This window comes from Larimichthys crocea, unplaced genomic scaffold (genome assembly GCF_000972845.2).
Source record: "Larimichthys crocea isolate SSNF unplaced genomic scaffold, L_crocea_2.0 scaffold319, whole genome shotgun sequence".
In the NCBI taxonomy this organism is placed as follows: Eukaryota; Metazoa; Chordata; class Actinopteri; family Sciaenidae; genus Larimichthys; species Larimichthys crocea.
This window is the reverse complement of record NW_020854203.1, coordinates 498,136-522,693: the sequence shown is the minus strand read 5'-3', so window position 1 is coordinate 522,693 and position 24,558 is coordinate 498,136. Positions and strand designations below refer to the sequence as shown.

Genomic DNA, 24,558 nt, shown 5'->3' with positions numbered 1-24,558 from the left:
CTGTTGGCGGGAGTAGTCGATCAATCAGCCTGTATGGAGCCAAAACTATATAGGAGACAGCTTCAACAGTGTTATCACTGCGATCACCTCGAATTTTCCTACATTTGAGGGGATAATCATGTCTGTAGCTGGGCATTTGAGGCCAGGGTAGTGAAATCCGTTTTATTTTTTCACTGATTGTTCTCTCCCCTCTCCACTCTAGCGATGACATCACGCACTCTAGGTCTGGAGAGTTCTCGCAATACACACCCATTCATTTTTTGGCTTCGTTTTTCTGGATTTTTGGCAAAACCGTTTGCTAAAACTCTTAGAAAAGTCTTAGCCATCGATTCCCGGCCGAGCCGGTCGTTTTGATACCTGTTTTGTGTACGTGCGACAAAAACTCTGGGAGGAGAAGCGAGCCAAAAAAAACACGGAAGAAACGGAAGACGAATAAGAATAAGCCCGAGAGATAATAAAGAGTGTGCTCTTTCAGGCACACTCAATAAATGACATACTCACAAGTATTACCTTTACATCAGGATCATTTTAAAAATACAATACAATGACTTCTACTTACTCCCTATATGCTATATATTTCAGTATATTATATAACATGAAAACACATGTGCTGTATTACATGTTCATATTAACACCAGATTATATGTTAAAGTAATATAAGGAGCCTAATCGGTGTGCCACAGGCATCAGTGTTAGGCCCCCTATTCTTTAGCTAAACAATCCTCCACAGTACTAACTTATAGCAAAAATGCTAATGCTATTTTTGCTATTGTGTATACGCATAAAAAACCTTCTTTAAAGGTGACAGCTGCTACTGAAATGATCACGCGGCGGTTTGGACGGTTTGGTTTGTTTTTTAAACCCACTCGTGGATATTCTTTTCAACACTTGAGGGATAGAGCACGTAGTTACTGAATAATAAATATCATGGCTTCAGTCTTAGACTCTTGTTAGAGACTTAGAAACAGAGAAAGACTTTTGTTAGAAGACGTTAGAAAAATCAGAAAGTCTCTCTGCTGCTGATGCCAAGATATTATGCAGCATGCATGCAGTCATTGTGTAAGAAGTCATAAAAAAATGGATTTCAGCATCATCGTGGTAAGGTACTGGAGGGCTTTGTCCTCTGAGCTTCATGAATTTTAGATTGTCCTGTGTATTAAATCTGTAACCTTTGATCACACTGCAGTGGAACAGTCAGTTTTCTGCCAGATGACATTAAGAGTTGCAGTAATATCAGATGTTTTAAAGCCAAATTTAAAAATGGTCTAAAATGTTTATGTAGTATCAGAAGGGATGTAATATTGTGCAGGACTCAGCGCTGTGTGATTCCAATTAGTCTTAGTTAGCGTTGTATGTCATCTGAGTTGTATGTATTAATTATAAATACACGTAAAAGTGTGTATTAATTGTAAATGAGTGCTGAGCTGACTCACAGGCATAGCAGTTTCAATAGCATTTCTGATTATGATCCAGCTGCTCTGACTGAGCGGCATCTGTAAGAGCAGCGGTGACATGAACAGTCAGCAGAGCGAGGCAGCGCTGTCAGATTATGATGACTGCCTTGTACATTTGTGTGAATGTGACTGAAAGAGTCAGCTGACACAGATCAGCTGATGGCCTGTTTTATCTGGATTAACACAGTGCTCCATTCAAATGAAATCAGTAACTTCCTTTTATACCCAACTGGCCTGTGAACATTATAAATACTATAACTATTTATACGTAAACTTCACGTCATCGGCCAGAGAATATTGATGTTCATAATAAGAAGCCAGAACCCTAACCCTAAAGCGGGAGATGTTTTTTTAATTTAAAGGTTATTTTAAGTTCATTTTATCTTCAGGTGAGTCATTACAAGTGTTGCTGCAGGGAACACAATGTTTAGCTGTAAGTATAAAAAGACACAAGGCTGCTTTTGAAGTTTATCACATGTTTCACCCCAGGAGGGAATCAGTGACCAGAGAATAAATATGCTTATTGAAGAGAGAAATGTGACATCCTTCCCCCGCACGTGACTTTGCGGTGAAGGGGTTGTGACACTCCACAGAACAACTTGAACTGTTCACGTTTGTTGGTTTCATTTGTCTGCCACAGCTAATGCCGAGCCCGTTTAGTGCCTCTACCTGCCAGCCCGGTCCCTTTGTCCTTGTTTCTTTCTGAGAGAAATGAATCGGCCTGATGAGATCATCTGTCCTGCTGTTGTGTCAGGAGTGTTCGAGACTAATGAAAATGCCTCAGTCACAAAAAAAGACCTCTGCTGTATCGGTTTACCTTGTTCTCAGGGAAGAGGAGCTAAGTTTTTAGTTTCTCACAAATGTATTAGGTCTCCATCTCTGCCACACTCTGTGCCATTTTGTCAGACCAAGACCTCATTAGCACAAATGTTATATCCAGTGCAAATTACAGGCATTGTATTACATTAAGACTCTGCAAGGCAGCTTCAACCACAATCTCACCCCTTTCATCTGCATCAGTGGTTTCAGTCGTACATCTTAACCAGAGTCAATCACCCTGCCATCCCTCTCTCATTTTCAGTTATTTTGAGCTGAAAGGCCATAATGCTTTCTTTGTATGGGTTTTGACATTTACACGAGTATTTTATGGACTGTGGCAAAGCAGGAACCCTTCCTAAATTTAATTTTAAAAAATGTTGGATAACAGCTGACATTTGTCGAGAGGCAGGGGATGGACTTTAGAAAGATTAAGTCTTTCACAACCAGATCATTTAGAGTCACCACTTAACTTAACCAGTGTTTGGACTGTGGGAAGAAACCTGAGCACCTGGAGGAAACCCAAGCAAGCATGGATTGAACATGCAGAATCTACACATGAAGGACCCAGCTGGCCAGCAGGTCTTAGCTGTGAACAGTTATAAGAGGTGTGAATCTTCAGTGGCCGCACAATTTGATTGGTTTATGAGTTACCTGTCAACAATTCGACAGCACAATGATCCTTGATCTCTCAGTGAGAGGAGCAGCCATATGTCTCAGTATATTCAAGTAACAAAGATGCTCAGTTAGCCTAACCTTTGCCTAAAATTCAATGCAAGAGAGCGATTTTGCAACATAACAATGCAACTGTGCAACTTTCTTGTCTTTATTGACCTTATTCTGAACAATGAGTGTTAGTGAGCGTTGTGTGGACCTCAAGCTCCTGATCATGTGCTGTCACTCCATTAATGCAGAGTCTTCAATGTCCTGATTGTGATCTTTGGATCGAGAACAGCTTTAAACAGTTATGGCACTTTTTTTGAATGAGAGGGTTTGCTATGGCATCAGGTCATAAGTCTCTTTGTGGTCACGGGTGAACGTTGACCTGGCCACGGGTGGCACAGGAATAGACATTTGTGGTTAATTAAGGTTCCATTCAGGTCAAACAGAGTCAGGGTGCTGCTGTGGTGCATGTTGGCTCACTGGAAAGTCTCTGCTGCAATAAATGTATCGGAACCTTCTGTCATTGGTAACACCTTTGTTGACCCTACTATTGCATGTCAAACTGGCTGCTGTGAAAAATGTCTATTGATTCCCAGAAGCCCTCTAGCATTGGCTTAATAACCAAATCAACATGACTGATTATGTTCACTCACAAACAATGGGTGGATTAAGGCTACAGTTATCCTTCCCCGGGCTGTACAAAGGTGAACATGGATATAGCTTGCTTGAATTTGCACGGCTGTTTCTATGTGTGTAATTTTGTCCTCCTGCCAGTAAGGAGTCTACTACTGTAATCAACCTTCCTTACTCAAAAAAAAAAAGAATGTGAAGCAAGTAATACGATTTATGTTATAGTACTAATAAACTCAAAATGACTGCATTCATTTTCACTGTTGGGTTTGGGCAAACAAATTGGCTTTATTAATATTGAACGCTTAGTTCATTTATAATAAAACTAGGTAATTCCAATGGATGGAAATCTTCTATGCAATTGAAATACATAAGTCCTGCATTTTGGCTTAAGAATGTTTTTGAGTGTTTGTTGCACAGGTCGCCAAATTCATAGTTGAGATTTCTGATCCCCATCCTAAAGTTACCCAATTGTGTATCTTCAGAACCATATTTCCAGCTTAAGTTGAACCTCATGTGGGTTACACCTCCTGTCAAAGCTCATTCCTGTCAGGAGAGTAGAAGTGGCCGGTGATAGCACACATCTGTCTGCAGCCTCACCAGTGCAGGGACAAGGACAGCGGTGCAGAGGGAACTGGTCATCCAAACTGGGAGAATGAAGAACATTGAATTCTGTTTCTCTTGTCTTTGTGTTTCTACAGCATCTTATTTGCAGACATCGAGGGTTTCACCAGTCTGGCATCCCAATGCACGGCGCAGGAATTGGTGATGACTCTTAATGAACTCTTTGCCCGCTTCGACAAGCTGGCAGCGGTAAGAATGCAACGACACACATGTGTATATGTATGTGCCAAGGCCACAAATTGCACAAATGTCAAAGACGCTTGTTAAGATAGCAAGCTAGAAAATATTCTGAATGTCAATGGGCAGAAAATGTGACAGGACGTAGAAATAATTCACCAATTTCCAGCACGCATATAGAGATGTGTTGACTAATGAAGCATGTTGTGTTCAGGCAAGATCATTTGTTACTCTGGGTGTTATGCTTATATTTATGTGCGATATTGGAGCTGAGAACATGCAAGCCTGATCACATTTCTGCTGTTTCTGACAACATTGTTCCTTCTGGTGACTGTGAATGAGGTGAAAAGGGTTAGTAAAGGTTATGTACACCAATAGGCTCACTGCACATCCTTTAAGTACATCATGGACACAGCATATCAGTTTGGACCATGATGTTCCTGGTTCAAGGCTCACCTATTGACATTGTAAATATACATACAATGTGTAAATGCCAGATGACATGGTTAGATAGTTTGACAGGGGATATGAGAAGGATGAGCAGTAGCTTCAGGCATCTGAGATATTTTTACCATCTCAACTGAATATTTGATGTGTTATTGACACACTGGTAATATAGTGCTGAATAATCCAGGTCATAGTTCTTGTCTTTCAGGTGTGTAATCAGCATAATATTTTAAGCACAAGGTAACAGAGGAGATGCTGAGACAGCGATCAGACAAATCATAGAGAACAATTTGAAATTTAATGCAAACCTGCCTGCCCAGGAGGAACAGAGCAGACTTGATGTGGACGAGTTGTGACAGATTGGATTGAAGACTGCAGCCGCTCTGTGGCAACACTGTCGCTTGCTCAGTATCTGTATACTCAAAACCAACACAGTCTGAAGGTTGTGAAATGTTTAGTGAACAATGGTTCGTATCAGCCACGCTCCTGTCATATGGTTCTGTTTCACTTCCATCCTCGGGTCTGGATCCACACAAGGGGTCACCAGATAAATTGGAGCGATTAGAAGATGGTTAACAGGCCAGCAAAGCAAAAAAAAAAAAAAACATATCTGTCCTATGCAAAAGTAGGTTTTATGTGCTGTGCTGGTAAAAGACGTGGCTGGAGATGTTTTCAGGATGTCTGTTTGTCCCATTCTCCAGAACAGGATTTCTCAGGAACCCCTGGGGGAAATTTCACTACTTCAAATGTTCACTTGGACAGAATGATAAACTGATAAAAAAAATAGTGGTCAAAGATCACAAAACACAGGGTTGGGTTATGTTGTGCTATAGGCTAGGGTTAGGGTTTAGGTTAGGGTTAACCCTAACCCTTATTTAGTCATTATTCAGTCAAAACACCATAACTCTGGAACAGAAGGAGTGGAGAGGAATTTGGTTGGATACTGAATTACTGACACTAATCTTTGGTGCCCACCTTCAAAGTGGTGATGATACTGATCTGTGCTGTCAGATGTTGAAGAAATCTGTTGGATTGTCCATTGTCATGTCATGCAATGTTGTGTTCTTTTAGAATTCACTGTATTGACCAAGCATGTGAACACACACAAGCAACTTGACATATGGCAGAACATGAAAAACAAAGTCAAGACAAATCAAGTTTGTACCCTGAGGGCTTCAGTCTTGGGAGTCCAATCCAGTTTTCTTGATTTAGACTTAAAGGTACTTGCGCAAGTCGACCCTCTTCACTTTCTTTCCATGGATGGCAGCCAGGACATGGGGCCTGCTGTTCCACTACACTCTACTCTGTAGTAAAAAATATTGTAATTTGTGAACACAGCTTGTTTCTCACAGGAAAAGCATGAACACACTCACTGGACAGCATGTTTCTCATTGGCCGGTGAGTGTGTGTTATGAGTCTTGAAAGAAGTGGATGTCTGTTGGTGGAGAAATACATTTATTCTATTTCCCTCTAAATTATTGGATAATTTTACTCTCTTCAGGACACTAAAATATACAGAATAAAATAATCTGAAGAGGAATAATGACTTTCTAGGTGTATTGGTCACAGCTTATAAACATACAACATCACAAGAACACATACACATACATTTGATTTAAGGGTCAAAAAGCCAAAAACCAGAGACCATCACGCTGAGTTTCTAAAAAGCTGAGTTTTTATTGGAGAGTCTACAGAAGCAGACAAAGACAGAGATATTCATTTTCATATTGAGCTGGCTTAGTGTGTGCATCTAGTCTTAAATACAAGCCTAAATAAATAAAAAAAAATACAAATGCACATTTAAATACATATAATCCAATGCTAACATAAATAAAAGGACACAGATATCCAAAATATCTCCTTCATATCTGCCATCAATATCCTGCAGCCAGACATGTCTCCAATATCTGAACCACAGCTTCATAAACGGCACATTCATGAATATTGATTTTTTTTTTTCTTGTCCAGAGACTTCATTGTTTGGACAGTTAATGTTCGATGTATGTCATTTGTTTATGAAAGGTGGAATGACTAATGACTAATCAATATTTATGAGTAAAACGGGCATGATGGTGTTATAAACCAGAAACATTTGCTACTGACACTTTTATGTCCATGCCAGATGTACATTGTGTCTGTGTGTAGACACACACACACACACACACACACACACACACACACACACACACACACACACACACACACACACACACACACACACGTTCTGTCTCTGTGCTCTTTACACAGTGGGTCTTTTTGTATTTTCCTAGAGCCATGTGCTAGAGAGATACTCAGGTGGCTATCATGAGACACAGCATTCTCCCAAGCCCGACAGATCACACACACACACACACACACACACACACACACACACACACACACACACACACACACACACACACACCATATTATGGTTGTCCCACACTCTGCCAATAGGTCTTTGAGTTCTGAGGCTAATGTGTCAACTATTGTAGAAACCCTGCTTTCAGTGTCCATGCAACAGAGTGTCATAGCTGCAAATTCAGCTTCAAGGTGCATTCAAGGATTAAGCTCTGTGGCTGAACGCACAACACTGAAATCACATAATGAAGTTAATAAGGTAATAAGATAATATTGATATTATTATAAAAACAGCTAATCAGCAGACCAGACATTGAGCAACATTCGTATTCTTTTACAGTCTGATTCTGGCTACCTAGAAATCCAATATCAGGCTCCTTTTAGCTGGTGTAAGCTAAGCTAGGATTTACCATGAAATAGCATGTATTCTTACATCATAACGAAGATTAGCAGAGCATCAACAGACCTTTTGACATCAAATAGTAGCGTCAACACAGGTGTTTACCCATTCAATTCATTTTATATAGCGCCAAATCGTAACAAAAGTTATCTCATGATACTTTCTATATAGAGCAGGTCTAGACCGTACTTGTGCTCATATAGTATTATGTACAGAGACCCAACAATTCCCACCAGGAACAAGCACTTGGTGACAGTGGCAAGGGAAAACTTCCTTTTAACAGGCAGAAACCTTGGGCAAGAGCCAAGCTCATTGGTGGACGGTCATCTGCTGTGACCAGCTGAGAAAAAGTGGGACCACAGCAGCAGACTCGACCAATCACTCATCTAGGTGTAGTTGCAATCCATGCGAGCCTGCAAGACAAGAAAGCACAAACACTGGGAACTTGGGAAGAAGTTGAGTTAGTAATATACATTGATGGGGCATGAGTGTGAAAAGATGGAGACGGAGGACGTTCAGTGCATCATGGGTCCCTCAGCTAGTGTAGTCCTATAGCGGCATAACTAGGGGTTGGTTCAGGACAACCACAACCGGTTCAGTTGGTTCAGGACAACCACACAGAATGATTGGAACCTGTTTTACAGATTGCATCATTGTTAACATGGCCAAGTGCTTGTATATGAGTATGATCGTAGTTAGATCGTAGTGCTGACTGGAGGTTATAACTAGGTGCAGCAGCAGGGAAGGGAAATCCGTGACATGCAGCAGTTTAGCTGTGCTGTTTCAGTGGTTTGGACGTTTAGTATTAATGTTTGACCTGTTTTACACCCTCAGTCCTTCACCAGAGTGGAGGCCTGTGTGATTGAAGCCACTTGTTGAACTCATCATTTACAGATTCTGCACAGTGATCCAGTGAAATCATCATAATAATGTTTGTTCAAGGTTGGACTCGGCTACAACAGTTCAAATAACTGTAGTACATATTATTGTATGCACTATACATACAATAGTCCTCAGTAAACAGATGTACAAGCAAAACACATGCTAAAACTCCCAGGTCGTACCCGACCACCTGCGACAGCCAATAATATTCAAGGATGAATGAACCTATGGCGTGTGAATGGAACATGCTGTAGAGTTTACTGTATCCAAGGGCGGGAATGTAAAAGTGAAGTCATTATGTAACCCACCACGGTAAATTATGAGCTGCTGTACATTTGAGTTGCTCTTTTGTGACAGGAGAACCACTGTCTGCGGATCAAGATCCTGGGAGACTGCTACTACTGTGTGTCTGGGCTGCCGGAGGCGAGGGCCGACCACGCCCACTGCTGTGTGGAGATGGGGTTGGACATGATAGAGGCCATCTCGTAAGTTACCCCCCCGCCACCCCCCACCTCCACCTCCCCCTTCCCCTTCCTGGGTCAACGGGGCAACGTTGGTCAATGTGTGACTGAGATAAAAATGGTTAAATATGTGAGAATGGATGATTTCCAGATGCAGTTTCATGGGAAATATTTATTAGCAGTAGGAGCAGTAATAATTATTGACCTCTCTGTTATACATCCACAAAGCTCTGGCGCTCCCACTCTTCTCATATCTCTTGTAACTGATTGCAAAGCTGAACTGATATGTCACCCTTCTTCTCGGGGGTTGAGGTCATAGTTCAAGGCTTGAGGCTGACACACTGGTTGTGGTTGTGAATGATGTGAAATGTCTGTTACTCACTCCCTAAAGGGTTGGCCTGTTCCTCAATGTTTTTTTTTTTTTTCAGCAGTGTCTTAAGCAGTTGCAGATGATCTGCCTCACTCTGCTCTGTTAGCATTATCCTCTTTATTAATTCATCCATCCATCTTCTCCATCTTCTCCATGCACTCATGCTGTTCAGAGTAGTAAGGGTCTGTATGCGATCCCAGAGTCCAATTGTTAATCCAGCACCTGTTTATGTCAATTATGATTCGACCAACAGCTACCATGTGTTAAACCATTTAGATCTGCCGTAATAGCATCAGGATATTTGATCATAGTATAGTATAATCAGTTTCAACAGTCATTTTGCAGATGATTTTTTGTCACTCTAAAGATCACTCACCATCTTTTTTAATGTTTTTTGGCAGACTGGTACGGGAGGTGACCGGGGTGAACGTGAACATGCGAGTTGGCATCCACAGCGGCAGGGTGCACTGTGGGGTGCTGGGACTCAGGAAGTGGCAGTTTGACGTCTGGTCCAATGACGTCACACTAGCCAATCAGATGGAGGCTGGAGGTCAAGCTGGGTATGTAGTTAGAGTAAACTTCAAACTGCCTACAAACACATCCAGAAACTGCCTCAAGTGTTTTTGAGTGCACATAATTTTTGTCTTGTTCTCATTTTAGACGTATCCATATCACTAAAGCCACTCTGAATTATCTGAATGGAGACTATGATGTGGAGGCGGGAGCAGGGGGAGAAAGAAATGCCTACCTGAAGAAGCACAACATAGAAACCTACCTCATTGTGGGCTGCAGTCAGAAAAGGGTACGCTTCATCCCATTGTCTGAAATCTTAGATATTATCATCATATTGTCTTTTATTTATGGCTGCATTCATTGATTTTTAGCCACTAGGGGGCAGAAGAACTCCACAACAGGCTGACAGACACTGACATATCACCACCTTATAACGTTCACAATTCACAAACACAGAGAAACATTATTATCCAACTGGAGATGAATGTAAGTTCAATATTCACATTTAAAAAAAAAAGATCTCTATCAACGCCTGAAAACTCTTTGCTGCTAGTTTAATTTTGTTTTTCTCCAGCTAGACTTTGTCTGTGCTGGGCAGACAGTTTAGTATTTAGTGTAAAGCAGTGAGCTCTAAAAAGTAATTTGATTTGCACTCATGATGTAAGAAAACTTGAAAAATTCTGAGATGTTTTGGTGTTGAATATTAACAATGGGTAAAGAATGGTAAATCATCAGTGATTCAAAAATAAAAGTAAAAATATCATTATTTAAATACCCAGTTTACAATAAAAGTGCTCCTCTATTATCAGACTTTCCCTGTTTATAAAATCAGCATAAAAAACATCTACTGCCTTTCAAAAAAAGTGTGAATTTTTTGGTCCAAAAAATTAACAACAGAAGTCCATGTGTATCAGTGGGACCATCTATGTGTGGGTGGATTATTCTGAACAGACAGTCCATATTGTACATAACGCTGTTTATGAAGTGGGATCCGGTCCAATGTGAACTGTGTGTTTGGGAGAGGAATGAGTTCATCTGTGCTTCACTGCAGGAGCTCCAGTTTGTTTATGACTGGACTGCTTTAATCAGCTGTCTTTGTCCTCCAGCAGGATCACAAGCTGTGACTATAGATAGCATGTCATGTGAAGTGATATCTTCCTCTCATTTCACCACTCACGCTGCGAGACAGAAGGATGATTGTACAGCCTAATCATTTTGGTTACTTTTTGTATTTTTTTTTTTTTTGTTGTGTGTTTTGAAAAAAAAAACACTTCCTCGAGCCAGAACGCCCTCCTAATATCAGATCTTTCAGAAGAAGAGTAGTTACAGATCGTATCTCCGGAACTCCTGAAGCAGAACTGATTATTTTTCCTGAGCATAAATACACTAACAGTGTTAAAGTTTGTGGATGCTTTTATTGATGAGAAAATAAATGTCTGCACGAGATCTTCTTCTGGTCACGCCAACACACATAAAACAACACTATGGCAATTTCTTCTTGTTTTACTGCTGTGTTGGTGGTCAGTTTGTTTCCCTGAGACAAGACGTCAGCTCTGTCAGCTGTCATGTGACACCATTTTGGCAACAAAGTTAAAACTGATCACTGTCGCCTGTGTCAGTGCTGGATAATGTGACGTTTTATTTAGTTTCATATGTACTGTGCAAAAGCTGGGGAAGAGAACTGAAGATCAGCCACTTGGCATGCAAACACCAGAGCGTCACATCGAAAATAGAGAACGAGGGCAACGCAACTCCCCACAGAGAATACAGTTAGCTATTGTACTGTTTTAATAATCTGTTTAATAATAAGAATCAGATCACCCAAATCACTAACAGACATGGGTCTTCTTAACTCTAGTAATATGCAGTCATGCATAGACTTTGGACATCACTTGCCCAGATTTTTAGATATCCAGAAAGACACATTGACTTATTCAAAATCTCTGAGAGTCACAAATACAACAGATGACCTAAAGAAACAAAAGCCTAATTTACCCTGAAAGATGAGGCTTTTATATATTTTCTATTACATTATTCCAACTCATCATGAAGTTCTGATAGGAGATACAGTCAGTGGTGGACGAAATTACAGCTTTAAAATCAGCCAACAAATCAGGTGATCCAACTTTAGATTGTGTTTTTTTCATTATTATTAAGTCCTGGTTTTGCAAGGGTGAACCTCCAACCAGTCCTGATCTTCCTGTAGGTGAGGCAAGATATTGTTTTGATTTCTCTCTCTTTCTATGTGACATTAAGCTGGGGGAATTTTGGAATTATTCCAAATCGCAAACTTGCCATGGAAATTATGGAAATTGGGGTTAATTTATTAATTGGGGGTAAGCTGGCATCATGATAAGATAGCCTCAGTGTTTTGTCTGTTTTGTCTACTCATACAGTAGACTCTGTGGATAATAAAGCTAAAGCTGTCAGCTGAACCTTTTGTTGTCAAACTAAACACTAGAAACATGTTATGAATAACTAACAAATGAATTATCCATCTTTGTGTCTTTATTTCTCACAGAAAGACGAAAAGGCCATGATAGCAAAAATGAACCGACAGAGGACCAACTCAGTCACCCACAACAGCGGCCACTGGACTGACCGCCCGTTCTACAACCACCTGGGCGGCAACCAGGTCTCCAAGGAGATGAAGAGGATGGTGAGCAAAACTGTTATTTTGAAACGGTTTGAGGAGCTGCTATGCTGCCTGTCAGTGTTATTAGAGAGCCACAGCAAGGTGACTCTCCTGCCAGTGTCTCAGCTCGGCTCTCATCTCGTGATGAAGCCAACGCGTCGTTAACACCCATAATCCTTTGTCCTTCTGTCCTGTTGAGGGGCGGCGATGGCCCTTCATGGCACACTCCACCTCTCACACTGCACCTCGGCTCTAAGAAGCTGTCACGAGTGCTCGGGGAGACAACAGCAATGTGTAGGCGTGCCATTAAAGACCGCCATCTCCTAAACATCTAAACATGAACCTCTCCTGGGCTGAATTACATTATTTAGGTGATGTAACCATATGGAGATTCATTGGTATTTATGTACTGTAGCTGTCCCTGCTCAGCTGACCCTGGAAACAGTGAATCACTCAGTGAATGGATGCACCCACACCTGACACACACACACACAATTGGTATTTTTGTTTATTCTCCTGTCACCAGTCCGCCCACTTCTCTCAGTGAATCTGTTACAGGGAAGAAAGTGAGGAAGCCCAGGCCTGACTAAGTTTCACTTTTACATCACTGTTGAGCACACACTGCATCAAAAATGGTCTTCCATAGGCACAAATTCTGAATCTGTGTGCATGATTTAATCTAGTCTTATTTGACCTTCATACTAATAGAATGAAACTCCAGTTATGCATCGTGGGGGAGTATTAAAAATCTGTGGATCATCAGGTTTATCTCAGCTGTCTGGGCCTGACTACATATTTAAAACTGATAGCCTGCGTTACATTCCAGCGGCATGGAGTTTAAAATGTGGACGTATATAAGATATGGTTCTCAGCCTTTGGAGTCAAAGTCAGGACAGTCCCACCAATCTTACTCATTGTTTTCCTGCAATTCTGTGGAAATCAAACACTAAGGAACTGGATTTTCCCTTTAATGATCCGTGCCAGAAATAAAGCCGTAACATTTACAACTTGGAACTATAAATTGGTGAGATTAGCTGCTTGTTTCATGAGGGATGCACTCGTTATTTTTGATTGAGCCCTTATTGAACTCACCTCTTTTAAGTCCTGTGTATCCAAATAACTGCTGCGTAATCTGCGTTCTGCACGAAGCTGATAATAAACTTAGGATCAGCCAGGCAGAGCTGTGCACACATTACAAACTGTGCAAGTCCCATTTGATAGTTAATGCATTTATTATATGTGACGAGGTCAGGGAAGTCATTTTGACAGATAACCTGTGCTTTAATGATAACAGCAGAGGGATACGTGATATAATATTTGTATGACATTTACTGACTCGCCTGTATTCTGAAGGTCAGGTTCATATTCTGCAGGTCTTTCTTTCATAAACTGTGTGCATAGTTTTCACACAGTTATTTATATTAATTACGTTATTAGTTTGTATACACCATCAGCCATAACATTATGACCACCTGCCTAATATTATGTACTGTAAGTCCCCCCAAAACAGCCCTGACCCATTGAGGCACAGACTCCATTAAACCTCTGAAGGTGTGCTGTGGTATCTGGTACCAATTCCTGTAGGTTTTAAGGTGGTGGTTCCATGGATTGGACCAGTTTGTCCAGCATATCCCACAGATGTTCTATTGGATTGATATCTGGGGAGTTTGGAGGCCAGAGCCTTGAACTCGTTGTCGTGTTTCTTAAACCATTCCTGAACCATATTTCCCTTAGCCATCAGAGAATATTATTTCCATAAAGGGTGTCAAAGTAACATCCACATGAATGGCAGGGCCCAGGGTTGCCTCCGCTGGCTTGCCTATCAGAACCAGGAGCTGGAGCTACAGAAAATCACCACACGGGCCAGCCTTTGCTCCCCACGTGCATCAATGAGCCTTGGTCGCCCATGACCTGTCACCAGTTAAACACTTTTCTTCCTTGGACCACTTTTGATGGTAGTGACCACTGCAGACCAGGAACACCCCACAAGAGCTGCAGTCTTTGTCTTTGTCTAGCCACCACAGTTTGGCCCCTGTCAGAGTCGCTCAAATCCTCACACTTGACAAAATGTTCATTTGCTGCCTAACATATCCCATCAACTGACTAACAAGACAATCAGTGATATTAACTTCACCTGTCAGTGGTCATGTTATGGCTGATCGGTGTATTCTCATGTGATATAACAAATATGTGTTTAGCAACAGAAACACTGAAACTTGGATCATTTCCACTTGTTCTTTTTCACAGTAAAAGCAGCTAAAGCTGCTCAGCATAAAGAAAAAAAATTCAGAAAGACGTTTATCTCCTGTTGTCCTGGATGAGTACGTTCAATTACTGGTCCTGACGTTATGTCAGCAGCTCAGTTGTTTTTCCTTAGTTTGCCTGATATCAGCGTGTCACCACAGTGTCAGTGTGTTCTTTACACCGTGACTCCCAGAGCTCTTTGAAAGTTTGCAGGAACATTAATGCTTCTGACATCAACTTTTATTTACCACAGTTGGGCCTTTCCTTCCTGCCCATCACTCTAACCCTCCCTTTTTATCTCTGCGCTGCTCATTAATCACTCCGGCAAAGCTCTGAAGATAAAGCAAGTTGTAGAGAGCGAGGAGTGAAAGACGCACAGAGGGCATGGGAGAGAATCTTGGTGTAAATGGGAGGGAGGGGGTGCTATGGATGGATATCCTCTCTTGTTATCCAGACATAGATGGAGCTGAGCAGTGGACTGTGAATGACTTATGAGGCATCCAGCAGTTTACATATGTGCTTTCATTTACTTCTGTTTATTCTGCTGCGCTCATGTGTTGAGAGGAAAGAGTGGAAGCAGCAGGAATGGAGCTATTTTAGTTTTTACATGGCAGCTCCGGATAATTGGATAATCAGTTTTAAACAAAAATGCCAAATATTTGATATTTGATGGTTCCAGCCTCTCAGTTGTGAGAATGAGAGGATTATTATATGTTTAGAATTCAGACTGTTACATTTTAAGACGCCACTTTGGACTCTAACAGACACTTTTACAGAAAAATGATTCATTGATCAATCGATAACAGAAATAATCATCGGACTCTGCATGTAGAGGTCAGCTGTTTTCCATGCACTCCTGCTGCATTGACAGTGATGTGTTTATCCAAAAGAGGGAGCTAGAGAGACGCATTAGATCGCTTCATTGTCATACAGTCAGATGTGGACATGGATGCTTCAGTCAGGAGGTAAAATGACAAGATATTATGTGCAGAAGGAAGAAAAATAACTCAAAACGACATGATGTTTTGCATCAAATAAAATATATTGAAATGTAATGATACTGTTAAGAAATATAAAGACATTTCAGAATAAAATAGAAGCTGAGTGGTAGTTATTAAGTCTGAATCACTGGATCACATACTAATAACAAATCATAAAAATGATAACCCAGACTCACCTTTTCTTACGAGCAGCGAGAATAATGTGCTTAAATAGACTTTCTCCTGTGCTCTTACAAATCATGTCACAGTCAAAGGTCAGACTCATCCTGTTTGTCTGTGTTCAGCACTGTGACCTCTCTCCACCTCTTCTTGCGTCACTTGTTTTGTGCATTTATCTGGTCTAGAAAACTGTGCAGAAACTCTAACTTTTTTTTTATAATTGGCTGTTGACCACACGCTGCGCAGAGCTGAGAATGGGTGATAAGAATAGAGCAGTGCCAATCTTCAGTTCAGTTTGACACACAAAAATTCATTTTCACCTGAAACCTGCTTGACTTTTATTTCCTGCTCACTTATTTCCAGCCACAGGGGATCTTTTCCTTTATTCCACTTCTTTATTTAGTTTTCTATGGCTCAGACGAGCTGTTACATCATCAGGACTGCAAGACCTTTTTTTGTTATTATTTTATAAATTACAGAGCCAACACTTGGATAATTATGACATTGAACAAGCTGCTGTTCACTGAGATGGATGATTGGTGGCTGAACTCAGTTTTTAGCTTGAAGAATTGAATATGTAGGACATTAAAATGATTTGTTATAGTGCCATAAAAACAACAACCAAATGTTGGATAAATGATGTTCATTTGTTATTTCAATAAAATGAATGTGTGTGTAGAAGCCTAAAGTCTTAGGTCTTCAGCTGAATTAATATTACTTCTGTTTTCAGCAGATGAGTTGGCAGATTTTAAGGTGAGCAACGGCTAACAATTAATTTTATTTAATATGACTGATCAATATTTCTACCACTGATGATTTAACGTTTATTATTTTATGCAAAATATATGCAAAACAATTCAAATTAAAATGCCACTCAAGTTTTTAGAGATCAGATCACTTGTCGTCTGTAGATATAAAAGACTTATTCCAAGGTAACAACAACATCACAGTTCTTATTTTCATGATCAGACACTGATGAAAACATAGTTATAAATATTATATTCCATTTTTGCCATATTGGCAGATAAATAAAAAGAAATCTGACATACTGGCCCTTTAATTTACAACAATATAAAGCAGCAATTCTCATATTTGAAAAACTGGAACCAGCAAAGGTCTTGGCTGCCTTTCCCTCGTGATTTCTAAACCTTTCTAAGCCACTTCTGTTGTTGGGGTAAAGTAAAAAAGTTTGTTCTGGTTCCAAACAGGTAAATAATAAAGTTCCCCGGTGCTGCTGTCAGACTGATGGAACTAACTGTCTTTTTTTGTTTTTGTTGCTCTTTTCTGTCTCACAGGGATTTGAAGACCCCAAAGACAAGTGAGTAACGACTGTATCTCAACATTATTGTGTCTTCCTCTCTCGTCCTGCTGTCTGTCGTTTCTTTTCCGCCTGTTCCGCCACGAATCTGGACCTGTTCCTACTTCCTCTCACAGCATGCAGAGATCTTGAAGCAACACTTTGAAATCAATATCAAACATGAGAGGAAATGTAATCTAAATGACTGGTGAGAAGAAATGCATTTCAAGTCACTGTGGACTTGAAAGTATGACTCACTGAATCAGGTTTCTTTCCATAGATCAGATTACACCGATGGTGGAAGTTCACCGTGTTTGCTGCGAGCTCACTCTGTGAACTGACAAACTGCTAATGCTACGAAAAAAAGCATGAGTGGAAAGCACATTAACATCAGTAGTCATGAAATATTTTGAAGAGATGTAAACACCCAATTTGCTTACAAGCTCAAACAAAACCATTAAATAACCGTGCACCTGGTTACTGAGCACCCAGAGGAAACTATAAGATCTGTGCTGTACAGAAAGTACCTCCAGTTTGTAGCAGTCACATTTTACTGAAAACAGTGTAGCAGAGTAGCCTAAACCCTTCCAGAAGGTGGTCTGCAGCTTATCAAATATACATGCACCAACCACTCCAGGGGGGGACAAAATAATACAAACATTTGATGAAAACCCTTAAATCGATACTGTGGAGCTCGCCCACCCCAACAACTCCTAAAGCCTGCCTTATTTTCTCAATAAATTCCCAATTTTGATTTTATTTTCTGCCAAATTTACAACATTTTCCCATATGCCACATGAAAGATTTCTATCTATGCTGGTTCGTCTGTGCTCCTCTCTCTGTGGATCGAAGTGGGAGGTGCTCAGTTGGACAAACCTGAAGCCAGTGATAGCAATATTTGATTCAAATCAGATCAAACCTGAATAAATCACAACCAGAAGGGCCCAATGCAGCTGACTGGCTGAGTGTGTGTGTGGTTAAACCTTAATATGTGTAAAACAGAAGGACGCTTTCTCTCTTCATTTTGTCCTTTTTGTTATAATAATATTTAGTTTTCAGGGGCTTTAAAACAAATCTGTAGCAGGATTTATTCATTAGTTTAAACTTATGTTATTACGACATAAATAAATACATCAACATAAATACCTTGACTGCTCGAGAAAAACAAGTGAAATGAACTTGTTATCACGAGAAAACAGAAGAAATAAAATGCAGCTATTGTGACCGATGCGTCCAAAGTTATAATTTAGCCTTTTGGAAACAATTTAAGTCATATCATGTTGCTATGGAAACCCAGATATGACAGTTATGATTGCCGGGCAGGTTCAACGCCTGCTAAATGTCATTCGACTTAATATGACCAGCCTGTAATTGTAATGAAGCCTTTTTTCATTTTGTCCATATTCAGAGATGACCTTGTGTCTGCCTCTGTCAGGTAGAGATGATCATAAAGTGGTGCAGTGACTCATCTCATCCGGAATATAAAAAGAGACAGAGAAGGGGAAGGCAGTCAGTGATCAAAAAAGCTGCAGTCATATATAAAGAAGTCGTCCTCTTCTCCTCACAAACTCTTCTGTATCTGTGAGTTTGTTCTGACAACACAGTGAGCCGGAGCGGCCGCGTTGACAGCCTCTGCTCCGGGCTGCAGCACAGATCCTACTTCTTATGCAGACAGCTTTTGGTACACGCTGCGTTTTCATCATGCTCCACTAGAAAGGATCACTAGATACAATATCACAGCTTAGTTTGGAAATCTGTCTGAACAACCGGTGCAGTCAGGGGTTCGATGTCGTCAGCGGCGGCATATTTTGGTCCTTTTATGAGGAGTTAGGGATTTGACTGACTCAGAATATCATCTCTGACCAATTCATGAGCCAGTGATGCCTTTTAAAGTGCTACAGAAAATCCTCTTTGCCAGTATATTAAGGCCTTTAGTGTCAAAGATAAAGACTTTAGATAGTGCCACCTCCATAGCTTGGAGGTTAAAATCCTAACTGTGAATAGCTTGTTATAGCAGACTTATATGTAAGTGGAAGTATCTGTATTGTTGATAGAACCCATTATTTTGGAGGTTTTGTCTTTCAAACTATTGCCAATTGTTCTCTTTATTATCATCATACTTTATCATACTAAAAATGATTTAGTTGTCTTCATCACAGGATCCTTATTTACTATGAATTTACTGTCCTTTAAAATATAACATATAAAATACAATTTTGATATATATAATACAATTTATGTTACGGTATTATCAATACCTGTTGTGTTGTAACCTGTCACATTATGTAGAATGTATTCGTAGAGTTCTTATACAACTATAAAATCTTTCAAAATATTTTTTGTTTGTAGATAAATTAGATCGGCCGTGTGAAAAATCGGTGCAGTCGATATGTTGCTTTCAGCAATGATCTGGTAAAATGTTTTAAAATTACAACGATTACTCTTTCTCCCTCATTGAAAAATAGTTACAAGCTTGCAACTTGTTTCCGCTGCCCCCAAGTGGCCAAAAGAATCTGTCATTGCAGGTGTGATTTCAAAAAGTTAAAGTGCTGGACACAAGCTCTCTTTTTCTTCACTGTAAAGAATCAGAATCAGAAATACTTTAATAATCCCTGGGGGAAATTATTTAAAGTTTCAGTGTACGCACGTTGTAGGCTTTAAGTTTCCACAATGTTGGACAGTGACCCGAGCACAGAGAAACGTTCTTCCTTCAGTAGATGAATCCGAAAAACAAGCTTTCTAGTGTCAAACTGCACACGTCATTCTACGCTGGGAATAATAAGCAATACATCAACAGCCATCCAGCATAAATCAAGCTCTCGTTACATTGCATACATACTCTGTGCTTGTCGCATTCATTCACCCGGAGCTTCCCATCGAGGACATGAAGGTTTTGAGAATTTGGAGATTACCAGCGTAATCACTGTGATCACAGTAACATGACATCCTCATCAGCCGCTTAGTGCTCGTCAATAAGGCCTTAGAATTTCAATCAATGTAAGTGACACTTTGCAGATTCTGTGATTAGTCCAAGACAAACCAGCTCATCAGAGTCTTTTGGGGTTGTTGGGCGTGACTGTGTTTTTAGGTCAATTGCCTCTTTTCACTTTGCATATGATTAGTTAAATGTTACTGCACCCCAGGGTGGGTTGCTAGGGTGACTTTCCAACAATTACAGATGATCTGCAGTGGTTTCTACCTTGTGAAAAGGGAATAGGCTGCTTTTTTTGAGAAGACTCTGAGTAGAGAAAGCTGCAGTAGCATCTGAAGAGCTTTTTTTACTCATCCTGAGATGTAAATGTCACCTGGTCTTGTGTTCTTCAGGCATTTCATTTTCAGAAACACGCAGGAGAACCTAAACCCAGAGGACGAGGTGGATGAGTTCCTGGGCCGGGCCATCGACGCACGTAGCATCGACCGGCTGCGCTCCGAACATGTCAAAAAGTTCCTGCTCACCTTCAGAGAGCCTGACCTGGAGAAAAAGGTTAAGACGTACACACATACACACACGCTCACGGTGACACACACTGCCAATATAGGAGCAAATAATTGGCCGTGACAAGCAATCTTCCCTGCGCAAAAATCTCTCTCCTGCTCGCTGTTTTCTGTCCCTTGAGAAAGACAGTCAAAGCCATGTCTAACAGGGAAAAGGGAAGAACTGGGTTTTCAAAGACGAATACTAAAGGAGAGAGGAAGTAAACTGCTTCAGACAGTGAACGACAGGCCGAGAAGAAAGGTTAGAGCTAAGGTCGTCACAAAAAGAGTTTTGGAGAGTCATGTTTTCAAGTTTCAATCTCGTGAAGAGATTGAAACAAGTGAAGACTTGGAACAAATGTAAAACTTTTGACTATTGAACTGTCTGCAGAGCTGCTTAGAAGACTACAGTATGGACCAAGTCCAAGTACAGTAACAAGACCGTCATGTGTCTGTGTTCTGTGACATTTGTTTGGTTGTTTTTAAATGGTTCATTGGGGTTTTAGAGCGTTTGTAGTTTGTCCGATAACACAAAACCAAAGGAACTACAGATACATGACGTTTTATTGGACAGTTGTGTATTTCAGTTGACATGAAATAGTATTTAAACACAGGTGTTTCCAATGATACTAATGAAGGTTCAGTTCCATTCAGGTCAAACAGAGTCATGGTGTTCATAGTAGGGCTCTGCTGCAATAAATGGAACGGAACCATAACATGGCTGCTGAGAAAAAGGTGTATTACTAAACTGGCCTAATAAAAAATCTAAAATATGGATACATCAGTATGTTTGTTAACCAAATCCCTAAAAAGAAATCCTCATCAAAGGTCACAAATAAATAGTTCAGCTGATATAGTTTATAGAATATGACAAATATAATTCATTAAAGCCTGCATCAGTCAGGCTTTGGTCTTTAAGAGCAGATTGTTAGTAAAGTCTTTGAGGTCTACTGACCATTAGGTCAGTCTTGTCTATTGTTTTGGGATATACCACTTCAAAACTTGAGGCTTCATGAGTTTTTGCTGTCTAGTCCTGAGTGTGGCCACTGTTTGGGGAAAAAAACGTTTTGAGAAGAAGGAGGAAGCATTTTGAACTTTGTTTATTCAAAGTCTGAAGAAGAACAGAGTCTAAACATGTACAAGAAATGTCAAAAGTCTGACAGCAGTTAATGTCAAGTGTACAATCCAAATTTGTCACTTGTGTCTAACTGGGATGCAATTTGTAAGTGTGCAGGTAGTTTGCTTTCAGAGGGACAAAAAGGAGGCAAAGTTAAAATACTGTTCCATTCTCTTCTTCTCGTCTTCTCCCTCCTTCAGTACTCCAAACAGGTGGACTCCAGGTTCGGGGCTTACGTGGCCTGCGCCTCTCTCGTCTTTCTCTTCATCTGCTTCATCCAGATCGTCATCGTTCCACCGTGAGTCAACACTTTGAAATAGTCCAGAGGAGACTCTGCTGAAATATGCCCCCATTACCAGCTCCAGTTTTTCTAATTAAAAAGGGGTGACAGTAATTTGGCTCCTCACAGATACTCTGTCATTACTGTCACTTTGCCAACAGCAGGCCTAACAGAGACAGATGCTGAAATCACCCATGTGTCCCCTTTGCTGCGAACGCTAGCATCCACTATTCTAAGTGATGTGCATTATCTCGAGTGAGAAAATGAGAAGTTGTTACAGCTCCATTTAAAAGTGGAATGATGAATAGCAGAGGCTGGGTGCTTTTGTAGTGGATGGGTACGATTTACATGAAATATAATACAGAAAATATTTGTGGAAGAGGGACTCTTGAATAGGCTGCATGACTAAAGGCAGGAAATGGTTTTAACGTGCAGTATACATTACACATTGTTAAGAGTTTACACTTTATTTACTGCTGCTTTATACACCAGTGATCGCCCTTTAGTAGTCCTGTTGCCCTTCAAGGTCACAACACTTTCTCCGTCGTCACTAACTGATTCTCGAGCCTCCGTGTCATCTGCTCCTGTGAGTCAGATAATCATGCAGGTTGAGGTGTGTGCACCCGTAATGTTTCAGCTCATGTTTCCTCAGTGGAGAGGAAAGTTACTCTTCTCTAAAAATGAAGAGATTTCTCTGAACATCTCATCACTTGGACGCAATCACGCAAAATGTAAAATGAAAAACTGGCCGCTATAACTCCACACAGGATTTTATTTACAACCTGGCAATCCACTGTCCCTAATATTGCCTTCTAACCAGTTAATTAAGCATATTTATTAGGGTTGATACAGATAATGTCCTTTTTACACAACATCACCAGAGTAAAATGTGTAAATATCCATCATAACATTATTTAGTTATTTAAAAATAAATAAATAAGAGGTTCTGTGAATAGTGTGCAAATTATGCAATGGCTTTCGGAACTGCCTAAAAAGGATCAAGTCCTCATCAACAACAGTTAAGTTACTCATCACATGAGCACACTCATCTCTATCTATGTATAATTAGATCAAATATAATTAGATATAATAAGAGCTTTGAATTGGAGTGATTGATCTTTAAGATATTGCGCTGCCATGCTGTGATGATGACGATGACAAGAATATCCTGCATGCTAGTATCTTTATTAGTGAGACCTACCACCCTCATGCATGAATCACACATTAGTAAAAGGCTAATTTTACACATGAATCCATGATGAAGATACAGAAATGTTGTCAATATTTTAGAGATAGTTAAACATCCTTCTTCTTAAAAAGTGCTACAACTTATGTTAGGCTAATATTAATATTAATATAAGCGTTGCAAACCTTCAGTGTGTACCTTTAATCTCTCTAGTCCACACAGTGTCTGTTGCCACTTGTTCCGTCTGTAAGTGAAATCTAAAAAGAAGTAATTTTCATAACACAAAAAGCTGAATAGGAGTTCTACAAGAGAATATCAAATCAGGATCAGTGTAATTACAGCTGAGCAGCAGGCAGATTCAAAAAGCTCTGTTAGATTTTGTCCTGAGGCGAGTGCTCCTCTCTTCGTTCACACCATTCTCCCTGCCCGCCTCTCAGTATTGATCTTCTTTGCCCCGTCCCTTTATTAACCTTTCTCCTGGATCCTTTCATCGCTCCACTCCCCTCTCGTCCTTTATGCCCGTCTTTACCTCTCAGCCACCCTCAGAGTCCGTCCTTCCCCTGTCTCCTCGCCGCCTGCTCACTCTTCACTGTTTAATCTGTTTTCCTTAATCTTCTCCACTGTATTCACACCGTCCTCCTCTGTGTTTACCGCGGCCCCCCCTTGTTATTACCACTTTCTGCTTTCTGTCATGCCCACACATAGTGCCTCCTTTTAGATTATTTACATCCACACAAGGTCAAAGATAATAAAGAGAAGCAGATGCTGCTTCTGCGAAACGACGACACAGACAGTAACAAACAAACAGTGAGCCATAAAACAAAGCCAGAAATAAACATCATGTGTACCTAATGAGATCCTAACTGTGTCTGTGTCTGCAGCTCCAGCCTGATGATGGGCTTCTTCATCACCGCTCTCATTATACTGATGGCTGTCATGTTTGTCTCAACCGTCTACTGCTGTTATGGGGTGAGTTGCCGCTGCATGCGATAAATGAAATGAAGTCAACGCCTTGTGCATCTCTTTTTTTTCTTTTTTTTGAGTGATAAGATGAAGGATCATGTCGAGCACAGGACTGCTTCTGATGTGAAACTTCAGTCTCAGATCTGTTCAATCTTTTATCAGGCTGTGGTTTGATGCTGTGCTTGCTTTTGATGATGTAGAAACTTTAAAGTAATCTGTTCTTGGCCTCAAAGAAAAGTCTAAAAACGACGTTCTTTAATACAAAGTGCAGATGTCAACATTTGTCTATGTCGCCAAGCCATAAATTGTAGATTATAGAGACTGTCAGGCATGTTATTTCAGTAGAGATGTGCGAATCATTCAAAACAACTCTTGACTGACTCAGGAGTCAAGACAAGTACTCCTCTCCATTGACTCGCCTTTCC

General features: G+C 40.4%; 1 protein-coding gene across 1 annotated transcript in view; it reads left to right on the top strand.

Moving 5' to 3' along the window:
* Positions 1–24,558, top strand: part of adcy5 (adenylate cyclase 5) — a 101,945-nt gene that overhangs the window by 56,090 nt on the left and 21,297 nt on the right. The window contains exons 4-12 of the mRNA XM_019252954.2: positions 4,265–4,376; positions 8,791–8,918; positions 9,666–9,824; positions 9,925–10,066; positions 12,299–12,436; positions 17,112–17,134; positions 20,438–20,597; positions 21,905–22,002; positions 24,052–24,139. Coding sequence (XP_019108499.1) covers positions 4,265–4,376; positions 8,791–8,918; positions 9,666–9,824; positions 9,925–10,066; positions 12,299–12,436; positions 17,112–17,134; positions 20,438–20,597; positions 21,905–22,002; positions 24,052–24,139 — 1,048 coding nt within the window. The remainder of the gene's footprint in view (positions 1–4,264; positions 4,377–8,790; positions 8,919–9,665; positions 9,825–9,924; positions 10,067–12,298; positions 12,437–17,111; positions 17,135–20,437; positions 20,598–21,904; positions 22,003–24,051; positions 24,140–24,558) is intronic.